Raw genomic sequence first — 24461 nt, 5'->3', positions numbered from 1 at the left:
TAATTTTAATATTTAAAATGAACAACGAAAAAAATGAAAATGACAAAAGCCCATAATAAAGATTTTTAAAAATGAAGATTAAGAAATAAAATTTAACCTGTTAATTGAAATAAAGCTTTAATAAAATATAAAGATTAGATTTAAATTTTTTCATGATTTCAGTTCTCATTTTCAATTGATTAAATTGAAGCACTAAAATTACTAACTGGAAATGTAAAAAAAATAATAATTAAAAACTGAAATAAAAAATAAAAAGTAATATTTAGTAAAACTAATCAAAGTGACAAAATTATAAAAAATTTCGACTAATAAAAAAAAGAGTATGAAATAGAAGCTAGTTCAAAATAATAATAAAAAAACTGAAATTAATAATATTGAAAATGAATAATAGTAAATAAACTACACCAAATGCAAAATGAATATTATAGCATGTATTACCATGATTTTAGACATGCATCATTCAGTGCCCATAATAAATAATATTTTAATTCCCACTATATAAAATATTAACATCTGATATGTTCATTGATGACATACTGTCATGTGCTTTTTGTTGTAGAATTGTATCTAAATTCTTTTATGAAAGTCAAAACTATTATTTAATATGACAGAATCGACCTGATTGCATTACAAGCACCGATAAAACCCTCATCTGAAGGCTCAGCTCGGTAACAGCTACACATTTCCACTGCATGAAACAGCTTTGGGGTTTTTTTTCTGAGGGATTGCAGTCGTGTGAAGCTGGAACAACCTCGTGCACTTTAAAAACATCTTAATCCAGTCTGTACGACTTGTGTGAGTGCAGAAAGCTGAACCCGCTGCATTACACTCTCCTGTAGTTCTCACAGAGAAACGCTGTGAATCGAAGGGCCTCAGATTCCCGCGGCTTTACTGAGGCTCTTTATTCTGAACGTCTCTGGTGTTTGTTCAATCAGAGCCGTCTCACTGCAATCCCCAAAGAGCTTTACACGCTCAGAACGCAGGCGGCTGGAGGTTTCTGCTGCTAATCAGCGTGTGAAACAACGGCCAGAACGAGAAACACTGAATTATTGGTAACACTTTACACTAAAGTCTCAGTTGTGAACACCAGTTAATGCATTAGCTGACATGCTAGTAAAAATATAGTTATTTGTTCAGTGTCATTTGAAATCGATGACTGAATTCGAACAAAAATTAACTAAAACCAAAACTGAAATAAACATAAACAGTATTTTTTTAAATAAATAATAAATACAAGTAAATACAAACTGATAAAAATGACAAAAACACATACACATTTACAAAAATAAAAGACAATTCTATTAAAAAAGTATATAAATAATACTAAAATAATTTATCAAATGCAGAAACATACATTTTGATATTATCAGGTTTTTTTTGTATGCATTATAATAAAGTATGTGTATATTAATCTGATTATCTACTTTATCAGGTAACTGAACTTTATTTATTTATTTTGATAACAGTTCTCATTTTAAGTTCACAATATTATTGAATATTAAAGAACGAACCTGATTATATTAAAAGCACCAATATATAAATGCAATTTATAATTCGTAGTTTAATCATATTTATTATGTGAAAATGAGAAGTGTTGCTTTAGCAACTATAGCTGAAATAAATGATTTTATTTTTGTTTCATGTTCACAAAAATTGTTTACCTTCATGGTTTTAGTTGTAATTTTAGTTTCAGGTAACTGTGATAACCCTGGTTGAAATTGACAACTACTAAAAGCTGTAGATCTCCATTGTTGGCTAATATATTAATCACTCATGTTTGATTGTTAGTGTTGTTTATATGGCGTGTACAGAGCCGAACGCAGCTGAAACAGGACCGTCCAGACGTTAAAAACAAGCCCAATCATGTTGTGTCTTCATAACACACAGATGTTTAATCAAGCAGGAACACAAATTATATGAGCGTGGGGTTCCTCAGTTCTACTCTGAGCTCTCATTATGTTTCAGCTTTTCATTTCTCAGAGCTGCGTGTTTACAGCTTTTGAATTTCAATGAGAGGAAAGCTCTCCTTAATACATTTGTTCTGTAATTTAGCTCATTCAAATATGGCTGTAAACAACAGAATTGCCCCACAGATGTTTGGAAGGAGGCTAATAAAATGTCTTTCACAGAATGCCAGAGAGCGAGTCTAATCCACTTACAAGGAAACTGTCCAAGTTCAGCTCTCTGGGCTCGAAGCATCGCTACAGGTTAGTGAACCAGAAATAAATGCTTTCATTCAACAAGGATGCGTTAAACTGATCAAAAGTGACCGTAAAGATTTCTCTTCAGATAAATGCTGTTCTTTTAAACTTCTCTGTTCATCTGTGAATCCTGGAAAATGAAACACATCACAGTTTCCACAAAAATATTGTGCAGCACAACTGTGTTCAACATTGCTAATAATCAGAAATGTTTCTTGAGCGGTAAATCATCATATTTTCATGATTTCTGAAGATCATGTGACACTGAAGACTGGAGGAATGATGCTGAAAATACAGCGGAGCATCACAGAAATAAATGACATTTAAACACAGATTCACACAGAAAACAGATGTTTTATTATCAAAAATATTTCACATTTTATATTGTATGAAATAAATGCCTTGGTGAGCAGAAGAGATTTCTTCCAGAATTGTTTTTCAATGTTACAGACCCCAAACAGAGGTATAGAAGTGACACAAGGTGTTGAGAAATAACCCTTTAATGTGTACAGATATTAGATATTAGTCACAGACAGTGATATAATGCTGAATGTGTGACTCGTGTTACATTCCCAGGGTTAGTCATTAAATAAACAGAAATGGCTGCATCACATTCTTTGAACATGCAATACATCACAATAAAGAAGAGAACCTCTCCTTTTAAACAAAAAATCTGTTTTATTCTAGCTTTAAGCCTTCTTTTTTTATCAACACTTGAATGTAGGTGTGTTTCATTAAAAAACAACATTTTGAGGAAAAATATTATTTTTACCAAATACTACATCTGTATCATATTCGGTAAGATGATCAAAACAAAGATGCAGTAGATGACTTCCACCAGTTCTCCCAGTTTTCATTTATATGTTGTTTATTATTAATGATTGCATTATTTTTTCATATGCATACATATCGTTTCTGTGTCTTCCTCTTCTGTGTTTTTGATCGGCATGTTCTAGACTCATTTAGGAGATGTGTAATAGCGCCCCCTAGAGTATAACAGTGAAAACACGGAAAACCGGAAAATTCTGTGTTTGGAGGGGAAAGAGTTAATAAAGGCAGGGCTCTAGACTCATTTTTCCCACTGGTCATTCTTAGCACATAATTTGGTCGAATCATTGTTATTCTTCATTAAAAAGCACGAGAATAATAAAACAGTAGGCTACAATGACAAACTAGCTTACATAATGTTTGTTAACAGAAACTTATAAATTGAGGCTCGGCATATACTGCCTGCTTTATTATATACAGACTTATAAATGACAGAACAAATATCAGACTATAAAGAATCAAATTAAACTACAATTAAAAGAAAGCCTCCTTAGCGTTATATGAGGTAAACAGCAAAAATGTTAAAAATGAAAACAAAAAGAAAAGTAAAACTAAACTGGCTGTCTAGATTTTCTTACTTAGTATTTTAGCCTTGTTTTCTAGTATAAATATCTAAACATTTTTGAATTAATATGCATTTACTTGACAAGTAAAATTATTTTCTAAATAAAAACAGAATTATAAAAAATATGTTTTTCTTAAACAAGATTTTACCTTATTTATTTATTTTTTGCTTGTTTTAAGGTAAAACTAAATGTGGAATTTTTTTATTTTTTTTTACAGAAAACAAGACATAATATCTTAAGCAGTTTCGCTTGTACAGTAAATTCATCTTCAATCAAGATATTTTTATATTTATACTAGAAAACACGACAAAAATACTAAGTAAGAGACTATTTTTTTGCAGTGTGACAGGATTTGCATGTTTTTTTTTTTTTATCTACAAGAAAACCAACATGTGCATTTTCATGTCTTTAACTTGAAAACCAAATCCATTTTGGCCCCAGTCGAGAGCCCTGGAAGGGATTGCTTTAATGCTGTGAGGATGTGAATCATTGTGTGTGTTTCTGCTTCCAGTGGAAAGACTGTGATGCAGATCGGACGAGAGCAATCTGTGACTCTGCCCCGACCCGACCTACAGGTGATCCGAACCCGCAGCAAGACCTACCCGAAGAGAAGCACACAGCCCTCAGGTGAGCCGCATCTCACGCCTGAATCACACCTGGTGAGGTGTTTTCTGAGACAAACAATCGCACAGAACACCCCAGACCAGCGGTTCTCAAAGTCTACATAACAAGGTCCACATCTGAAATTTCATCAATGGTAAAGGTCCCGAACAATGAGTTATTATAAAACTTGTTTTTAATAAACATGCTTAACAAATCAAATGCTTTTTGAGTTTAAAATATATTAACAACAACTGCGAAAGTTGCAAAACAATTCATTTAAGTCTCAGTAAAAGAGGTTGACGGATATGGGTTTTTCTCTAGCCGATGGCAATATCTAGAAATCAGGGCAGCCTATGGCCAATTATGATGCAGATTTTTATTCATTTCTTTTTATTTTTGGCCAATATGTTTGGCCGATTGTCTTTTTTTTTTCCCTCATTAAAAAAATTAAAATAAAAAGAGAGTATGCGTAAGTGTTTATTGCAGGGCACAAGATGAATTTCCTCTGGATCCGGATCAGTGGGCGGGGCTAAACCGGCAGTGATGTATAGTCGATGGGAGGCCCTAAATAGGCAGACATGTAGAATCAATGGGCGGGGCTAAACAGGCACTGATGTAGAATCAGCGGGCGGGGCTAAACAGGTAGTGATGTAAAATCAGTGGGCGGGGCTAAATAGGCACTTATATAGAATCAGTGGGTGGGGCTAAACAGGTAGTGATGTAAAATCAGTGGGCGGGGCTAAGCAGGTAGTGATGTAAAATCAGTGGGCGGGGCTAAACAGGTAGTGATGTAAAATCAGTGGGCGGGACTAAACAGAAAGTAATGTATAGTCGGTGGGTGGGCCTAAACAGACAGGCATGTAGAATCAATGGGCGGGGCTAAATAGGCAGTTTTGTAGAATCAGTGGGTGGGGCTAAATGGGCAGTAATGTACAGTCGGTAGGCGGGGCTAAACAGGTAGTGATGTTTAGTCGGTGGGCGGGCCTAAACAGACATGTAGAATCAATGGGCGGGGTTAAACAGGCAGTGATCTAGAATCAGTGGGCGGGGCTAAACAGACAGAGATGTAGAATCTGTGGGTCTCATATGTCAAAAGATCAAGGGACTTTTGGTCTCTCCGTTCATGACCCCTTTAAGACACCCAGAGTGTCACATGACATGAGGCTCAGGTGTGCGATTGATCGGTTGGCGAGTTTGCTTCAGCGCTCCGTCGGCATGCGACTGAGATAAACGCTGTTGTTTTTGGGCTGAGGCAGGAATGTGTGGGTCACTCCTGACCTCAGCTCATGTCTGCCCAAACTTAAACAATAGAGCAGAGACTCGAGAGGGCTGGAGTGGAGGATGCAGATGGACGCAGGAAGGGTTCAGGACACAGTAACATCAGACTGATGTTTTTGGCCACAAAAGCCCTCATGTTTGGGAATTATGTGCTTTAGGGCGGAGCAACGGAGGACAGACGGTCTCTAAGACAGAGAAGACGAGTGAAGGCCTCAAAAGCACTGCACTTACACCGGTCAAGAGGTATTCAACACTCTCATTAAACGTCATTTGATCACAGCGTTTTATTGCTCTGGAGTAACCTTTTCACTGCAAACAGTGACTTTATTCAGAGATCGTTCAGTGTGACCATCAAATGCAGTCTGCGCTGGTTTTCCTGCATCTCAGATGTTTCTTCTAAGAAACAGACCCCGATGATTTCATGTACTGTAGATGTCCTCCAGCTCCAGATCTCAGTATGAGCTTCTCCCAGAATCAAATGATCCGAGATGCTTTGCTCATTCATTTTATCAATGAAACCAATATCTTGAACAGCAAATGACTTTCTTCCTCTGTATATTTATCTTGTTTTCCAGCTCAGATATTTAAACATTGCTAAGATACATTTGCTTGAGAACAAAAATGACTTCAGATTCTGAAAAATGCGTCAAAAGTTGGTCAGTTTATGCTTAAAAAAATAAAATAAATAAATTGCAACTGGAATCAGGAAAATTAACTAAATTCAAAGTGAAAATGTATTATTTTTCTGACTCCATTTAGAGATATTTTTCTTGTTTTAAGGATAAACACGCTTAATTTTGACCATGTTTTTTCAGAAAACAAGACTTAATATCTCAAGTCATTTTGATTCTTAAGTAAATGCATATTTATACTGAAAAACAAGACAAAAATACAGATTTTTTTATTTTTGCAATGTATATTCTTAAATCTGAAATATTTACTTGCAAAAGAGGAATAAAGATGTTAAGTCCTGTTTTCTTGATCATAATTAAGTGAGTTAAGTGAGTCTTAAAACAATGACAAAAAAAGACATCCACGAAATAGGGAAAGAAAATGAAAAATAAATATTTTTGAAACCAGATTATTTTTCTAAACTCACTACACTCACTTTATTTTAATGCATTTTTTTCAGAAAACAAGTCTTAATGTATCTTGGTATAAACATGTTTCGATATTTGTGCTGGAACGCGAGACAACGACACTGAGGAAGAAAGTCATTTGCTGTTTAAAAGACACTTGTTTTGTTTTGTTTCAGCTTTGTCTCAGATGTTTCTTCTAAAAATCCTTCAGAGAAATAAAAATAGATCCAAGTGAGTCAAAAGCAGACCTGAGCAAAGCAGCTCGGATCATGTGAAGAGAAATGTCTCTTTTCTTCAGGAGAAACATCGAGAAGCAGGAGATTCAGCGCAGTCTTCAAGTAATCTTGGAGAAAATATTCCGATCTCATTTTAGAGCGTCAAGCTTTTACAGACTATCACCACTGTTTCATTGTATTTCCTTACAGTCCTAAAGTAAAGACAGACAGTACTCCAGAGGCGCAGAACAAGCCCAGTGCACCATGGGAGGAAGACGCCCCTCAAAGGTACAGGACTCAGAGTTCAGAAATGAATAGCAATGAACACACATACAGTGTATCCTATATTCACCAAGGGACTTTTATTATTTGTGTACTGTTATAATATTTATTAATACTTAGAATTTTTATATATATATATATATATATATATATATATATATATATATATATATATATATATATATATATATTTATATTTATTTATTTTATTATTTATTTATTTATATTATTGTTTATATTTCTAGATTGCTTTAAAATTAATACTCAACTTCATCAGTCGTATTTATTAACATTTTGTATTGTGCTTTTATATTCTTATAGCTTTAATTTTGGTGCTTCATCTTAAAGATTTTTTTAAAATAGCTGTATTTATTACTATTTTGAATTAGCTTTATTTATTTATTTTTCAGTTTTGTACATTTGTACTTTTACTTTAACATTAAACAAATTTATTTTACCTTTATATCTTCCCTTTATTTGAGTAATTTTGTGCTTTAGTCATTTTAATTACTTTTTTATATGTAATTCTGTATGGATTCGCAATGTTTGCCTTTAACTTGTTTTATTAAATTTTGTTGTATTTAGCTTTTATTTGAGTTAGTTAGTTAGATTGTTGTAATTTTATATATAAGTATGTATTTCTGTGTTGCTTTAACTTTAGTACTCCAACTTAAGGTTATTTTCTTAAACTTATTTTATTTAGTTGCAAAGCCAACATTTCCAAGTTGTTGTTTTTTAAGTCATTCATCTAGTTTTTCTATTTTACTGTATGTTAACATTATTTCAGTTACCAAAACCGATTTTTAGTAGATTCACTTTTAGTTAACAATATCAGCACTGATTCGTATGCATGCACTATGGTATTTTATTATGGTATGCCATTATTGGTGCATTCTTGTTCTCTCTAAGTCGTCCCATCATTGTTTTTCGTCAGCGGTCTGTATAACTCAGCCAGCGAGCGGAACAAATCTCCCAAATTCCCCAAAGCTCACAGACGTTCACCCTCCGGAGGCAGCGAGAACGAGACGTCTCTCTCGGCCCGCCGCAGGTGAGCACATTCAGACTCATTCATGACCTCGAGTGTTAATGCAAGTGAAGAAGAGCATGATGGGAGTCTCTGAACATCAGCGATGAGTCTGAATCCAGATCCATGTGCTCCCTCTAGAGGAAGAAAACTGGAACAAATGTCTTTTTTTAAGTCTTGTTCGTTTGAAGAAAGAAACCGAACACAAAGAGTTCGGTTTCTGTTATTGGTAACTAAAACTATACAATATATATAGAAATTGAATTAAATTGAATAAATTAGTTAATTAATGAATAAATGCATTTATTGGCTTAAATAAAGTAAAATAGAATAATAATAATAAAATATATATATTCCAGTTGTCATTTTAATTTTGTTTGTTTAATTTTTTTTTATAAATGCTTTAGTCATTTTTAATAGTTTTTTATGTTTCTATAAGTTAATTTTTTTAATGTATTTCATTTAGTTGCATGCATTAATATTTTTAATGAGCTTTTATTTAGATATTTTCAGATTCCTTTTCTTTTTAGTTTAGCTTTTAATTAGGCAACATTTCTATATTATTTTTGTTTAGTTTGTTGAAGCACTAGAATTGCTAACTGGAGATAAATTATTTAAAAAGATTTTTATATATATTTCAAACAAACAAAAAAACACATAAAAGCAGATGTTTAGTAAATATTTAACTAAAATTAAAATTGAGTGTTTTTTTAAACGTATTCAAAATATTTATAAAAGCTGTAATAGTTGATAAATAATACTAATGCATCAGAATAAATATTTCTTGATTTACTGTATCGCTTTCAAAAATTGAGAAAGCAATGCACTGATTATCTTGTAATGTTTAAAATAAACAATAAAGCACATAACAAAAATACTAGAAATTTAACCTAACTTAAAATAAACGCTGAAAGTAGGAAAATAAATGCTAAGTTCAGAATTACATTTTTAAAATATATATTAGTTTGTAAACAATCCTTGAATCTTAATGAACATTTTTTAATTTTCTTTCGTCTACATTGTCTACATTAGTCTCCGATACATGGATTATTTGGGTTAGTATTTGTTCAGCTAAAGTCTCATTGCTGAAAGTTACTCTAGTTATGAGTTCCTGCCTCTGGGCATCAGTAAGAAGTGAATCCAGCCGCAGGCGAGGAACTGATGAAAGAACGGCTGAGAATAAATCAATCCTGATGAATCCTCACAGCAGCGCAGGCGTCTGTGCCCGTCTGTCTCTTACAGATGATGAAACAGCCCGTGTTTCTCTTTAAACATCCTTCACTGTGTTTTGTCTCGACAGAAAAGGTCAAACCACTGACGACCCGCAGACCAACAAACAGTACAGGAGGAGGTGCGCTTTTATTCCTTTGCTAAATAATAATCAGTGCAACTCTTTGTTTTTCTCATTTATGCTGTTTAACTCCTCTGGCGTTAAATAGAAACAGACACATTTTTTGCAGAAAATACTTTCAGAATGAAGTGTGTTAAAGGACTAGTTCACCCAAAAAATGCTGTCACCTTCCACCCTTCTGATTGGCCCCTTCAGGTCACGTTCCCGTGGAAACACCAGCAGCGGCAGCGAATCCGAGAATTCCAAAAGAGAACACCGGAAAAAAAGAAACCGGTGGGTTATGAATCTGTCGGGACGGTAAAAGAACACAGACCTCCTGAAATATGAGGACAGGAATGGTCTTAAAAACAATTGACATCTTTGAGAAATGGTGTGGAACTGTACCCTGCAGGTCCCGGCAGGAGAACGAGATGCTGGACTCCGCTCCGCAGTTTGAGGTTGTGCTACGCAGACAGAAGGAAAAAAACCCCAACGATCCCAACCATCGGCGCTCCAGACACCGCTCCCGATCGTAAGCACCTCTCATGAGACGTCTCTTTTCTTAATGAAACATATTTGACTCATCGGGCTTTTATGGCTCGTATAGTCTGGCTTGTGGAGGCTTGTGAAGATCATTCCTCCGCTGAGGAACAGTGAAAGTAAAGCTTCAGGAAACAAACGCTCCTCAAACGAGACTCAGAAACATGATTGATGGAGAATCAAGTGAAGCTGAGCTGCTTCAGTCCAGAAAGAGATATTACTGACCTTATTCTGACCTTTACATGATCAAAATAACTCAAGATTTGACCGCAAACTTTTGATCATGTTTATCACTAGAAGCCCATCAGATATGATACAGAAGATTTACAGGGTTAAATCATATAAAATCGGTCGTTGAACTCTTTTTCTTCTTCTGGTGTATCGCAGACGAAGCCCTGACGTCCAAGCGAAAGAGCTGCTCTGGAAGCACATCCAGTGAGTTGAACTTCTCTCATCGCTGATCAGACTCGGTCTCTGGACACGGTGACGACTGATCATGTGTTTGTGTGCAGGAAGGAGCTGGTCGATCCTTCAGGTTTCTCTGAGGAGCAACTAAAGGAGATTCCCTACAAGAAAGTGGAGTAAGTCAAATAAACCTGTCCTCCTAGAAAACAGGACGATCGATCGATAGTTCCACAAATAGGGAAAGCATTGGTATCCCACAAACAAATGTAAACGTAATGTCAGTGTTCGAACTAGAACCAGCATTATTCAGCTCAGTCAATCTCTAAAACCGTCTCTGATGAGCTCGATGTTAGTCTAGATTGCTGTAACACAGAGAAGAAGCTTTTAAAGGGACAGCTCACCTAAAAATGACATGTTGTTCCAAACCCTGTAAGACTTTGTTCGTCTTCACAACACAAATTAAGAGATTTTTGATGCATTCTGGGAGCTCTCTGACCAGCAAGGATCCTAACACGATCAAGACTCAGAAACAAAGCAAAGACATCGTTAAAAGAGTTCAAATAGAATACTTGTTTCATAATATATCGCCATTTCGGAGAGTATCAGATAAGTGTTCCTGTGGCTCAGTGGTAGGGGCATTGCGTTAGCAGTGCAAAAGGTTGTGGGTTCGATTCCCAGAAAACACATGAGGTAAAAAATATTTGCCTGAATGCACTGTAAATTCTCTAAATGCATACATTTTTTTCCAAATGCATAATGTATGAGGATGCAATGGTTACGTATTTTGTGCTTTGATCTGAATGTTATCAATGTATCCATGCACATACGATGCATATGTTGTTTACTGCTACGATACTCTCCGAAATAGAATCGGAAAGCTTGTAGCTTGGTAAGTTCATGTGCAAACCGCTGCTTGTGTCTGGTTTCAGAACACAAGGTGACCCGATCAAGATCCGTCATTCACATTCCCCCAGGAGCTTCCGGCAGTATCGGCGCTCCCAGTGTTCGGACGGCGAGCGCTCTGTGCTCTCCGAGGTCAAGTAAGTCCATCCTGAGCGGTCAAGACGATGTTTCGTATCACAAAATCTCGCTGATTTCAGGTCAGATTCATTTTGATTGTCTTTCAGCTCTCGGACGGATCTGGTGCCTCCTCTCCCGGTGACCCGCACCGCAGACGTTCCCGGCTCCAGCTCGACCCCTGCGCAGGTCAGACACACACCTCGCCTTCCTAATTATTTAAAGGAATAGTTCACCTAAAAATTAACATTTAGAAAACATTTACCTATTATTTAGGCCATACAGGATGTAGATGAGTTTATGTCATTATCAGATTTGGAGAAATGTAGCATTCTGTCACTTGCTCACCAATGGATCGTGAATGGGTGCCGTCAGAATGAGAGTCCATCACATCCATCACAAGTAGTCCACACCACTCCAGTCCATCAGTTAAAGTCTCAAGAAGCCAAAAGCTCGAGTTTGTAAGAAACTAATCCATCAATACGATGATTTTAAGAGTCCATAATCCATGATAATGCTTCCTCTAGTTAAAAAAAAAGTGGTTTGGTCTGAATCAGGAGCGAAATCTGCACATATCAACAGCGTTTACAAGCCAAAACAGCTTTAAATAAACATGTGGCTGGATTTTGTTGTGAGAGACAACAGGTGCAAATGAACTTGAAGGAAGCGTTATTATTGATTATGGACTCGTATTTTGGCCAGAAATGATGGTTTGAATTTAAAATGCTAGATTAGAAAGTACATTAATGGTTTTGTTAATTACAAACACGCAGCTTTTGTCTTCTCCAGATGTTCACTGATGGACTGGAGTGCTGTGGATTATTGTGATGTTTTTATCAGCTGTTTGGACTCTCATTCTGACGGCACCCATTCACTGCAGAGCATCCATTGATGAGACACTGATGCAATGCTACATTTCTCCAAACCTGATGAATGAAGTAACAAACTCATCCTAATCTTGGATGGCCTGAGCTGGAGTCAATGTTCAGCAAATGTTCATTTTGGGGTGGTGAACAGTTTCATTGCTTTTTTTAATGTTAACCTTTAGAGCGAGAGTCGGCGACTCACCTGATGACTCATCTGAATCGATGTCTGTCGTTTCTCACTCTATCGTGTGCCTATTTCTGTTCCTTTCAGAAGAAGAAAGGCTCCAAAGACACTCTCTCGGAGAGCTCCGAGCAGGATGCAAAAAGCACCGCCAAGGTGGTGAAGACCGTACACACATCTCGAGTGAAAACCGAGACGTGACCGTGTCCAGGACGAACGACTGACATGAAAAGTCAAGCTCTGGTGGAGCCTGTATTAAAACACTGAAGTTATCCAGATTCACGGACACCTTCAATAAAGATTCAAGCTCCTTTTTTTCATAGTTCATGCCATAAATCAGAGAAAAATGCATTTCTCCACCACTCACCTGTGTCTCCGTTTGCATTCAAACACACTGCAAACACAGAAATCAGATGCATTTCCTACTGACAATCAAATGAAGGATGGTGGACTGTCTGTCGGTGGTGTTAAGTCTGAAACTGCAAACATCTCAAACTCTTTTGAACACATTTTCCACAGTATTAAACGTTTGTGAGCTCAAGCACCATGTGGGAATGATTGTAAACAGTGCTTCGTATTATTATTGTTATTAATGTTCGTCGTGTCCTCAGATTTTAGAGTCAGCTCTGCTGTAGGAAATGTTGCTGCTGTATTTCTATTTTTGTTTTTGCACAATAATGTAGACTCTTGTATCTCGTTTCAAAACCACTGTAGCTAAACTGGAAGCTCGTATTATTGGGTTTTAACATCTTGTCAATAAATACGATATAATACATTAATTCTGAGGTTATTGTTCCTGTCTGATGTCTTTGCAAAAGCAAAGTGGTCTGGTTTAGTTTAAATGTTTTAGTTTTGTGTCTTAGGATGTTTTCTGTGTAATGACAGACTGCAGCCAGTAGAGGGAGGCAAAGAACTTGATTATTTGTATTCTGAAGTCAATGTAAGTGTAAAATAAAAAAATATTTACAGTCAGCCAACAGGAGCAGACCTCATTTTTAGATCTTTTATTGAAACAACCAAACTTAATGTTTTAGATTAAATACGATTTTTGTAATTATTTTCATTACGTGGTAAAAATGTTATAAATGCGATACGGTTCTTGAAGTTAAGTTAAATGAGGTTAATTTCAAATAAGCGCTGTGTGTATTTTAGTTATTTATTCACTTTATACAGTAACTTATTGCATACAAAAAGCATTTTAAATATTGTTTCTAATTAAAAAAAAATTAAAAATAAATAAACGTTCGCGAGCGCACTCACGTGACGCCAGTTGGCCGTTCGCGCGCTTTTCATGAGGATCAGTTTGAGACGGTAGGTCAGCAAAACAAATATTTATTCAGCACTTGATTACAGATTTGCTAGTTATGTCACACATCGTGTTTCCTTTGAGAAGTTATTAATATATAGGTCTCGCTAACGTTTGTCAAACTGGGAAAAAGCCATTTGGGTTGCGTGAGTTACTCCATGGCTTTCAGAAAATGACTTAAATTACGTTTAATCTCTTTAAAAACAACATATGTTTAGGAGACTGAATTGTCTTTGAAGGGCATCTGCGAATGCTTTGAATGTAATTTGGGACTGAGCTAAAACCAAATACCTTCCTTCGCTTGTCAAATTTACACTAGACCTTTGCAAATAAAAAAGAGCTTTGTGTACAAAACTCGGCATGTTCCAACACCGTGAGACATGAAATGAAGGATTATAAATAATAGAGCTAGATAACAGATTATAAATATTTAAAGAGAATGTAAGTGGTGTTTCCACGCCTCAGTGCTAAGTTATTTATGGTTGTTAGGAGGTTGCTGGAGTGTTTTTTGCACACGTGTCAAAAGGCCATAACACTATTGTGTCTCAGAGGTTTAATGGCTGAACAGATTTCGCGGCATGTTTACACTGAGTGAAGTGAGGTAATTGGGCTCATCTTTTTATCACACAATTCTGACTTTTGTCTTGCAGTTCTGAGTGTATCTCAGAATTCTGAGAAAAAAAAGCCAGAATTGTGAGAAAGAAATTCAGAATTATGGCTTTTTTTTTTGCAATTCTCAGTTAAGTCTCACAATTCTGACTTTTTACTCTGAATTCTGAGTATGTATCTCACAATTCAGTTTTTTGTTGCTACTACAAAATAAAACAAGAGATGTCATTGCAACTTTTTTGCAGTTGTGAGTTTATGCCTTGTGATTCTGGCTTTCTTTCTTAATCTTGCAAGTTTATATCTTAGAATTGCGAGAAAAAGGCCAGAATTGATTTGTGAAACGATTGTGATTTAAACAGTAAAAGACTGTAAAAATGCTTCAGTAAAAACAGTAACTTTCCATACTATATACAGTGAATAACTGTAATTGCATTTAATGTAAGTGAAAAACAATAAGTCATTATATAATTTACAGTGAAAAACCATAAATTGTATATAAGATATGAAGCTAACACGGTAGCAGACTGTAAATCCAATATCTTGATCACCACATATTTCGGTTTGAGACAGTCTGTGTACAAACAGCAGTTTGATGCTCTTCAAATGCTTCAAGAGCATGTTTGGTCTGGTAAAGTGAACGTGTGTGATGTTTCCCCGAGATATGGGTGAAGGTGTGTCGTTTTGTTGTGTCAGGTGTGATCCACTTCCATTCCTTCACCTTCCTCTGAGCTTCTCCGTGGTCTTCTCTGTCTGAATCCACTGCTCAGCTGCAACAGATTCGTGTGAGTTGTGGCAAACGGCCAGAGCAGCGTGCCAGATGCACTCACTAACCTCTTTTGAGGGATTTAAGAACAAAGAAAGAAAGAAAGCCAATATAACAATCACTTTGTGTTTGTGACGGTTTCCACAACAGATCCTGCTCATTTCATAGAAAGCAAAGCCGTTATTTTACAAGGGTCAGGTCATGATAATGACTAACAGAAACTTTGTTTCTAGAAATCATTTTTTTCTCATGCGTAGTCAACCAGATGTATTTAATTTTGTTAGACAGATGCAAAACATCAAACCAAGGGGCATATGTTTTAAAGCACAAAAAAACCCAAGCACGCATTTCATTTGGATTTGCCATGAGTTTCGACTGATGTTTTTAATTGTTTTTATGGTGGTTTCTTAACATCTTCACCCGGTTTATCATCCACTGCATTTTTAAGTATCCAAATGCATTTTAGGATGACTGTACACTTTCCTGGAGGTTTTTATGATTAGACCCCAGCAGAAACCCAGAGCTGCAGCTATCCAGAAGAGCAAAGACAGCCGTCTGTAATAATTGGATAACAGTGCTGTTTAAAGACAAGGACAGTATCCTGTTTACATGAAGCTCATTGCACAAGGCTCAGAAAACAGGAAGTTTTGCAGGGCGCTACTCTCAGATAATCTTGTTTGCATTCCCAAATGAATTCATTGAGTAAAATATTGCTGCAGAACACAAAGAGAAACTTCAACGCCATTGTAGTGAAATCCTGCGCAAGTTCCTGCAGCCTAGAGGATGATATAATGATTAGATGAACCCTAATAATAACTGCACCAAATATTAGTGCATTTGGACACCTAAAATGTATGCGTTTCTTTGCATCAGATAAAATCGACTGTTTTCATATTTTGTTGTCTAATGCAGGTCGAATGATAAAAGAAGACTCACACATTCAAGTAACAAATGCCGCTCCTTCGATAAAAATTAAGGTGGATAGACCGATATGATAATTATGGAATAAAAAAATAATAATAATAAATTCTGACTTTTATTTCTCACAATTCTGAGCTTATATCTCAGAATTCTTTTTTTTTTTCAGTTTTGTCTAAAAATTAATTAAAAACATTTAGTTTTTCTCAATTGTGAGTTTATACCTTGTGATTCTGACTTTTTTCTGAAATTGGAAGTTTATATCTTAGAATTGTGAGAAACGTCGAATTTGTGAACATTAAATTTCTCATGCTCATCAAGTATTAATAATTTTTCTATTTTAATTTACTTTAAAGTATAATTTAATGATCAAAGCTGTATTTTCAGCATCATTCCTCCAGTCTTCAGTGTCACATGATCTTCAGAAATCAGAATAATATGCTGACAATTATTAATTTTAATTTTTTGGAACCTGTGATGCTTTTTTTCAGGATTCTTTGATGAACAAAGGGTGAAAAAGAACAGCATTTATTAAAAAAAAAAAAATCTTTGTTTTGTTTACATTGTCCCTGAAAGGATTTTAGTATTTTATTGTATGTTAATTTAAGAAAAGAAAATATTTTATCTGCTGTTTTGTATGTGTGGGTCTTTCTTTTTTAGCTCTTGTATTATTCAAACTCAGTTTTTGCCATGAAGATGCAGACAATAAAAATAAATAATTACTATTAACAAATTGAAGTCTTTACTATCACTTTACCAATTTAACAAGTCATTGCTAAATAAAAGTATACATTTCTTTAATAAAAATGTACTGACCCCAAACTTTAAAATGACAGCATACATTTTTTTATAAAATATTTATATTTTAAATAATTGCCGTTTTGTTTTTTATTAATCAAAGAATCCTGAAAAAAACAATGCAGGTTTCAAAAAATAAGCAGAAAAAAAAAAAAACTTATTGAGCAGTAAATCAGCATATTATTCTGATTTCTGAAGATCATGTGACACTGAAGACAGCTTTGATCACTGAAATAAATACCTTTTTAACATAATATTCACAGCTATTTTAAAACGCAATAATATTCATTTAACAACTATATGTGAATGTGGACATTTTATTTAAAATGACAAAACTGTCTTAACAGTGTTTGGGACTGCTTGTTCTTTAGTATCCTTTCAGTCAGAGACACAATCCTGAAACCCATTTCTGTAGGACACCTTCTAATTCTGCTAACATGTGGTTAAACGCATGATGACAGCGTGCACGTGATCGTTAATGAAAGGCCTTTGTGTGCCAAGAGATCAATAAAAGCAACAGATGGAGAACGAAGGATGATCATTTTCAAATGGTCAGTGATGAGCTTCAGCAGAGCTGTTGTCCATTACAGAGACATTTCAGAGCGATCTGTGGAAGACTTTTAGACGAAATGATCAGCTTATAGCAGGATCTGTGCCTCGGCATTCCACATTCCAGCTTTGAATTCGGCTCGGAGCTTTCCATGTGATTACATCTGTGAAAAGATTTCTTGTCCCCTCAGAAAATAACCACGGGGTCTGTCTAATAGACATAATCACAGAGTAACGGCCTGCAGCGTGGGCGTCTGAATGAGGTGAACAAACTTGAACTGAAACGGGTGTGTTGAAGCAAACAAGTGACTAAATTAAAAAACAAAGAAATTCATGATTACCAGGGAAAACACTCTAAAAATAGCCAGTAAATTATATACCGCGTCTGAAAACACATTGAAAAGTGAGATTTTACCATTTGCACATGCTGTTAAAAAGACTCACAAAGATTGCATTTATTGGATTAAATACTGGGTATTTTTTATTTGAGAAAATACACTAAAAACAGTAAAATTATTACAATTTAAAATAGCTGTTTTCTATGTGAATATATTGTGAAATATAATTTATTTCTGTTCCAAAGCTTGGGGGTCGTTAAGACTTTAAAATGTTTCTAAACGAAGGCTTTTCTATTTACCAAGGCTGTATTTTTTTATTTATTTTAATAAAGTAAAAATTGTGAAATATTATTAGAACTTAAAACTAACTTTTCTATGAGAATATCTGTTAAACTGTAATTTATTTCTGTTATGCACAGCTGTATTTTCCACTTTTCAGTGTCAAATGATCTTCAGAAATCATTTTAATACGATGATTTGCTGCTCAAGAAACATTTCTGATTATTATCAACGTTGAAAACAGTTGCGCTGATAAATATTTATGTGGGAACTGATGCATTTTATTTTTCAGGATTCACAGATGAATAATGCATTTATTAACACAAAAACATTATAAATGTTTTTACACTCACTTTTGATCAATTTAATGCATCCTTACTAAATGCATTTCCAGAAAAAAACTTTTACTGTAAATAAAGCTATATTTTGAAATACAAGACCAATAAACAACACCGAGAATAACGAGAGCTTGCATATTTATTCAACTACAGCTTAAGTTGCAAAATTACATGATATATACCTGTGCATCCTTATAAAGATGACAAGGCTAGACTTCATGTTTTGTACACCAATCATACACATATTACAGAATAATTCAACATGTTACTAAAAGCTATTCACTGGCTATTTACAACACAGCTGGCATATCTAATCTATGAGAAGAAACGGCGAGGAGAATCATTCAGATCAGAAACTAAAGGAAGAGCATGCGATCGGTAAGCACTAAAGAGAGACTAGAGCAAGCTGGGAGAAGTGGGAAAATTAATGGAAGACTAACAAACTAACGTGGGCTTTCCAGTCGGACTCTGAATTGGGATTTTTAAACATGAGAACTGGAAGCAAAGACAAAACTGCAAATACCGAGTGATGATACCGTGCTACTTCAATGAATAAATAGAAAACATTGGGTTCTCATCCTAAAATCCAGGAAACTCATGAACAAAACCAAATGCATTGGTTTTACTGCTACATGTTTTGCCTTTGAAAATTCACCGAAGGACCCCGTGTGTTAAACGGATGAGCGTTTTTGTCCTTGTTAGACTGCTGTAGGATGCTAAATCTGCTCTGTGCATGTACACCATGTAGACCACCGTCACCTGGGACCATGCACAGCAAAATACAACAACTGCATCCTCAGTGTTTCACACTGATGTCTATCTGAATCTGTCCTTGATGTATTCGAAGTTCGTCGCTCAACAAAACCGTGAAATCGTGTGCTGTATAAGAGTGACTAAAGTGCCAGGAACTGTGATTAAACCTTTACATTAAAGGGTTAATAGTGTTAAGAATTGCAGTTTTGTGATTGCTCCGACTGTCTAAGGTTTCAGAATTTGGCAAATAATCCTATAAAAAAAACTCAAACAAAACACCAACTCTTCTGCAAATCTTCTTCTGTCCAATGAGAAAGCCACACAGAAACAGCGAGGGGGAATAAAGTCGATCCGATCCGAGTTACGACAACCAGACAATAAAGAAACCAACACCTCCTCTGAACATGAAAGTATAAAATCAAACCCATCTGAGCTTCCTTACCCAAGGAGCAGATTAAAGTCCAAAATAGCACCATTCATCAGTGTCTCAAATCCGTGGCAGCATCTCAGTCACTTACCACAAGGAAACAATGCATCTCTACATCTACTTCTATATCACAACGTACATGATTACACTTTAATATACTGGCAAAGCAACAAAAACAAGTTAAAAAGCAAACTCAACAAGCATATTCTAAAAAAGAAAATGAAACGAAAAAGATGAACTCTAGCTGTTGTTTAGTAACTGCATGAGAAGTGGGGACTCTTAGCCTTAGTAAATACTGTAAGGTGTGAGTACTGAGTGACGTGGACATGGTCTAGTGATGGATGGATCCGAGAGGGACGTCACAGTGCTTCTGTGCGTGTGGGGTTTGGTAGTGATTGACTCGTATATTTGGCGATACTGTCGAAATGGAAACTGGGCTTACAGAAGTGCTACTTTTTAGAGAATTTTAATGTGACCCTGGAGCACAAAACCAGTTTGAAGTCTCTAAGGTATATTTGTAGCAATAGACGACAATCTTTAAGATATTAAGTAAAGATCATGTTCCATACCATTCCTACCGTAAATATATCAAAACTTAATTTTTGATTAGTAATACGCATTGCTAAGAACTTCATTTGGACAACTTTATATTAAATATTTAGATTTTTTTTACACCCTCAGATTCCAGATTTTCAAATACCATACATCTTAACCAGAATATCGTCCTCTGAACAAACCACACGTCAAGCTACATTCAGCTTTCAGATGACGTACAAATCTCAAATTTGGAAAAATTGACCCTTATGACTGGTTTTGTGCTCCAAGTTACTTCAGTGCAATTGATCAATTTCAAAAATCACATTATGGAACGATTTCAAGACGATTAAATGATTAAGAGCAGCGCATAACTCAAAAAGCAGAAATCATATTCACTTTCCATGAGTTTCATACAATTCTATACATTTTCATGTACTTTCCAGAGTTACGAATCTTCTACGATCTTAGGATTCACTGATATCTGACCATGCACTGTTAAAAGATAAAATCGAAATTCCAAATAAAAATAAAGATTATAATGATTTCTTGTTTTTTTTTTAACTTGAAAAAAAAATTATAATAATATTTGTTATAACTTTTTTTAATTTGCTTCCAATTTTTGATTGAAAATTGGTTCTATTTAATTTTTTTTTTGGAGGAATTGGTTTAATTTATAAGTCAAAATAAAAAAATAAAAAATAAAAAAATTTTGCGTTGACAATATTTTCGACACATATTTTGTGTATGAATTTCTTTAAGTGTAGAAATAGTTTCTTCACCAATTTTGGAGGGAATTTTTGAGTGAAAACATGTCCATGTGGGAACCCTGATGTTGTTAAAAACACATATCGGTCGCTAGCGTGTGTCAATACAGAGCACCGTTAACATTTCTCGGTGTTTGTTCACAGGAATTCACAGAAGTATGAAAGAGTCCAGCCGTGTGAAGTTGAAGTGGACAAGTGGAAGACGTGCCGCTGCCGCCGGACCCCCAAGGGCCCCTGTGGGGTTTGCAAACACAGACATGTGGGTCTTTAGTGAAGCTCCAGTCTGTCAGGTCTGTCTCGAGGTGCTGTGTGTCTTTACTGCCGCCCCCTCCGAAAAACATATCATCAAGGCTTAGAGTCCCAGGTTTTTCTACAATGTTATTAATCACATAGATGGGGAAATAACCCCGGCGTCATGATTCATCTGTACCGCACGCCATAACCATAAAAAATAAGGATATACATGATTTAAGGAATTAAAAAAAGAATAAACATGAGGATACAATTCCCCCAGAGGGCCGTTGTCTATCCTGCATCAGACAGAAGGAATGTCGATCTTTCGTGGTCGTTCCTCTCCGTGCCTCCAGGTTCAGGAACACAGCCGTCAGCTCTGAGGAAGTCAACACACAATAGAGGGAAATCACCGAGCGCTCGGCATGCTGGGATATCATCAGAACACTACTGGACTAAACCTACCTAATGGGATCCCCCATTGCTCCTGTTGGCGTCATGTTGAAGAAACAACCTGCAGAAGAAAGGGACTTTTTTAATAGCATCGATTATTATTGATAATATACCGTCATCATTTACACATTCAAACAAATAACACACAGGTTCACATCAACATATGAGTCTGATTGAACAAAAAATGATGATCCTTCATTAATATGATGATGAATTCTACATCTCTTTCCCATTTATTTCAAAATAAATGTAAAAAAGGTATTTGTTAAAGAGTTTCAAGCCATGAACCAAACTGACCAGCTGCAAGACAAGTCACAAGATTACAAACTTTGGCTTGAAGAGAGAGAGAGAGAGAGAAAAAAAATTATATAAACATTTAAAAATCAGACAAAAAACAAAGATACAAGACTGTGTAGTTAATGGTGCTAATGAGGTAAAGTACTACAATCCCATGAAGCATTGCAAATGCCAATAAAAATAAAATAGTTAAATATAAAACTGATCTAAAAATGTTAAAATATGCATTAAAAAAACATATTTGACATCTATATTTACATTTATCTATTTATGATAGGTCTCATTATATATATATATATATATATATATATATATATATATATAGCTTTTGTCTTCTCCAGATGTTCACTGATGGACTGGAGTGCTGTGGATTATTGTGATGTTTTTATCAGCTGTTTGGACTCTCATTCTGACGGCACCCATTCACTGCAGGGCACCCATTGCTGAGACACTGATGCAATGCTACATTTCTCCAAACCTGATGAAGAAACACACTCATCCACATCTTGGATGTTCTGAGTGGGAGTCAATGTTCATTTTTGGGGTGAACTATTGCTTTAACAACCTCGTAGCTCACAGTATGTCTCTAATAAGTCAATATTAATAATAACAAAAAACTATGGAGAAAATTTATGAGAGTTTTCTGTTGCACTCTAATAGAAAAACATCACATTTTTTGAGATGCGTGCATAACATCTCATAAATAAAAGGTCATAATCTCTGCTCTGAAGCAACAGTCATCCTCCCACATTCCTGCTGAGTCAGACGAAGACAAAATCTATCCGATGCACTCGGTGCAAGCCTGCAACATGCACAGTCAGACACAAATGCAAGCAGCAACAACAGTGCAGCATATGCATTTCTTTTCATCCGCCAGCCAGGAGCCTGCCTCCCATTGCACTTCCCCCGACTGCATCTTGGAGCGTTTCCAAATCCAGTCAAACAAGGTCACATTTACCCCCGCCTCAGCCCGCCATACTGAGCGCGCGTGAACCCGATGAACCCACCCCACTGCTGCAGAACAGACTGACTGTGGAAACACGCCCCTACTGACCCCGTTCCAGCTCACGTCCACCTCACCCCATTCTATACACACATACACCCTATTTTCACTATGCAATAATGAGCAATTTCCATTAAAATAGAAGAACCCTTCAAATTGACCATGAGTGCATGCATACCAATTTCATGCAATGCAATAAAGGAGTCAAATGACTGCAATGCCACTTTAATAATTGTACATGCCCTTTATGCATGCAAAAGCATTTTAAAACAGACCACTTTGAAATGCACACTGCTGAAATAAGTATAAAAGCAAAGGAGACACGTCCCCGTCGATGCCCGTATGCATGACTTCATCTCTGTGTCTAAATTTAGGACTGTGCCATGCATGCAACTGCTCTGGAGCTCCCTAGACGGTCCCGAATCTGTCACAGATACGTGGTATTATGCTGAATGAGATGAAAATGGTATCCTAACATTAACCAAGAAATGAGTCTGGCATCGAGAGGTTTCAAATGCATGCAGTCTGGCTTTCCAAACCCACTGTGCATGCTAATGATACTGAGAACCGGTTGAACCCTACGCTTTAGTTCAGATGCAAGTTTCCTACAGTCACATCAGTAACCCAGATAAAGCTGGGTTTGTGTGTGTGTGTGTGTGTGTGTGTAGGTGGCAGACTGGGGAGAATACAGTCAGTCTGTGTCTGGATACAAATAGTACATTCAGTTCTTGCAGTGGGCTGCTGCTGCTCTTTTACTGTCTTCAGCACGTTTCTGTCGTTTATTAATCCGAATCTAGCAGATCAAGTATAGACTTTCCTGTTCAACAGAACAAAGGAGGCGCTGAGATATCAGCACATCTACAGAGGCACTTTCGTTACTCCTGTTTTTTCGATTGTATGCCCATCTGTCACGCTTTTTTTGTGAGCTGGATACAGTTTTTAATTAGGAAAAACACAATACGTCTATTTTCTTTAAATCGCGCAGTGTTAGAAGAATGGCTAAATGTCGACTCAACTATTTTTATTTATTTTTTTACTTTTGGCGAATGTGTGAAGGTTTACTTACAGATAAAGTCTTTGTTCTTGTCCTTTGCTGTAAAGTTGCTGTTGGAAAATGCGTTCTTGGACGAAAGCGGACCCGAGTAGCAGCCTTGCGGGGTTTGGACCCCCCATACAAGGCTGCGGGACTGGGGCGTCACGATCTCAGCCGCTTCCACTGGCTGACTGCATGTAATATATCAGAGAGCTAATTTTGACCGTGCTGGATTGGGGCCAAGCCCCCCATTCCGGCTCTGCACTGCAGTTCGGTTCAGAAGAAACCGACGATTACCCGACGGTGGGCGGGGACTGCGAAACTCCGCCCACTGTGCGTGCAGCGCGGCGCCATTGGGCGGTTAAACTATGGCAAGCCGTTTAAACATTTAGGGCTCATTCACACGAAGCTAGAGCTTTCCCGATTTTGTTTTTCGGTGACACAGCGTCATTTCATCAAAGTCAGTACTTTTGTACATCTAATACTTAAAAACGGTAGAAATTAAAACATACAGCGAGTGGAAGTACAGTGAGTGTTTCACAGCTTGAAACTGTGCAAAGAAGCTATATGCCGGAAAGAGCCATGCTTAGATTGTAAAATACAGAGTGCATTTGTAATACGTGCATGACAAGCGCGTATATAAATGACAT

The 24461-nt window shown here is 36.2% G+C and overlaps 1 protein-coding gene and 1 long non-coding RNA gene across 3 annotated transcripts in view; one reads left to right on the top strand and one right to left on the bottom strand.

The window, feature by feature from the left end:
• epb41l4a (erythrocyte membrane protein band 4.1 like 4A) overlaps positions 1 to 13363 on the top strand; it is a 43465-nt gene extending 30102 nt beyond the window's left edge. The window contains exons 11-23 of the mRNA XM_026274088.1: positions 2130 to 2207; positions 4107 to 4222; positions 5635 to 5719; positions 6981 to 7058; positions 7987 to 8100; positions 9377 to 9427; positions 9623 to 9700; positions 9819 to 9938; positions 10334 to 10381; positions 10459 to 10527; positions 11281 to 11391; positions 11479 to 11557; positions 12506 to 13363. Coding sequence (XP_026129873.1) covers positions 2130 to 2207; positions 4107 to 4222; positions 5635 to 5719; positions 6981 to 7058; positions 7987 to 8100; positions 9377 to 9427; positions 9623 to 9700; positions 9819 to 9938; positions 10334 to 10381; positions 10459 to 10527; positions 11281 to 11391; positions 11479 to 11557; positions 12506 to 12616 — 1138 coding nt within the window. The 3' untranslated portion in view covers positions 12617 to 13363. The remainder of the gene's footprint in view (positions 1 to 2129; positions 2208 to 4106; positions 4223 to 5634; positions 5720 to 6980; positions 7059 to 7986; positions 8101 to 9376; positions 9428 to 9622; positions 9701 to 9818; positions 9939 to 10333; positions 10382 to 10458; positions 10528 to 11280; positions 11392 to 11478; positions 11558 to 12505) is intronic.
• Positions 13364 to 18434: 5071 nt separating this feature from the next.
• LOC113110107 (uncharacterized) lies at positions 18435 to 24128 on the bottom strand. 2 transcript variants are annotated; one of them, XR_003293061.1, is made up of 4 exons: positions 23845 to 24126; positions 21776 to 21811; positions 21491 to 21539; positions 18435 to 21404 (listed from the first exon to the last, which is right to left on the bottom strand). It is a non-coding gene; the product is annotated as an uncharacterized LOC113110107 (long non-coding RNA). The 2 variants fall into 2 exon arrangements; XR_003293060.1 differs by lacking the exon at positions 21776 to 21811 and having other exon boundaries at positions 23845 to 24128.
• Between the last annotated feature and the right edge of the window lie 333 nt (positions 24129 to 24461).

This window comes from Carassius auratus, chromosome 10 (assembly GCF_003368295.1).
Source record: "Carassius auratus strain Wakin chromosome 10, ASM336829v1, whole genome shotgun sequence".
NCBI lineage: Eukaryota > Metazoa > Chordata > Actinopteri > Cypriniformes > Cyprinidae > Carassius > Carassius auratus.
Note: the sequence above shows the minus strand (reverse complement) of the source record. Positions and strands in the feature narration are given on the sequence as shown.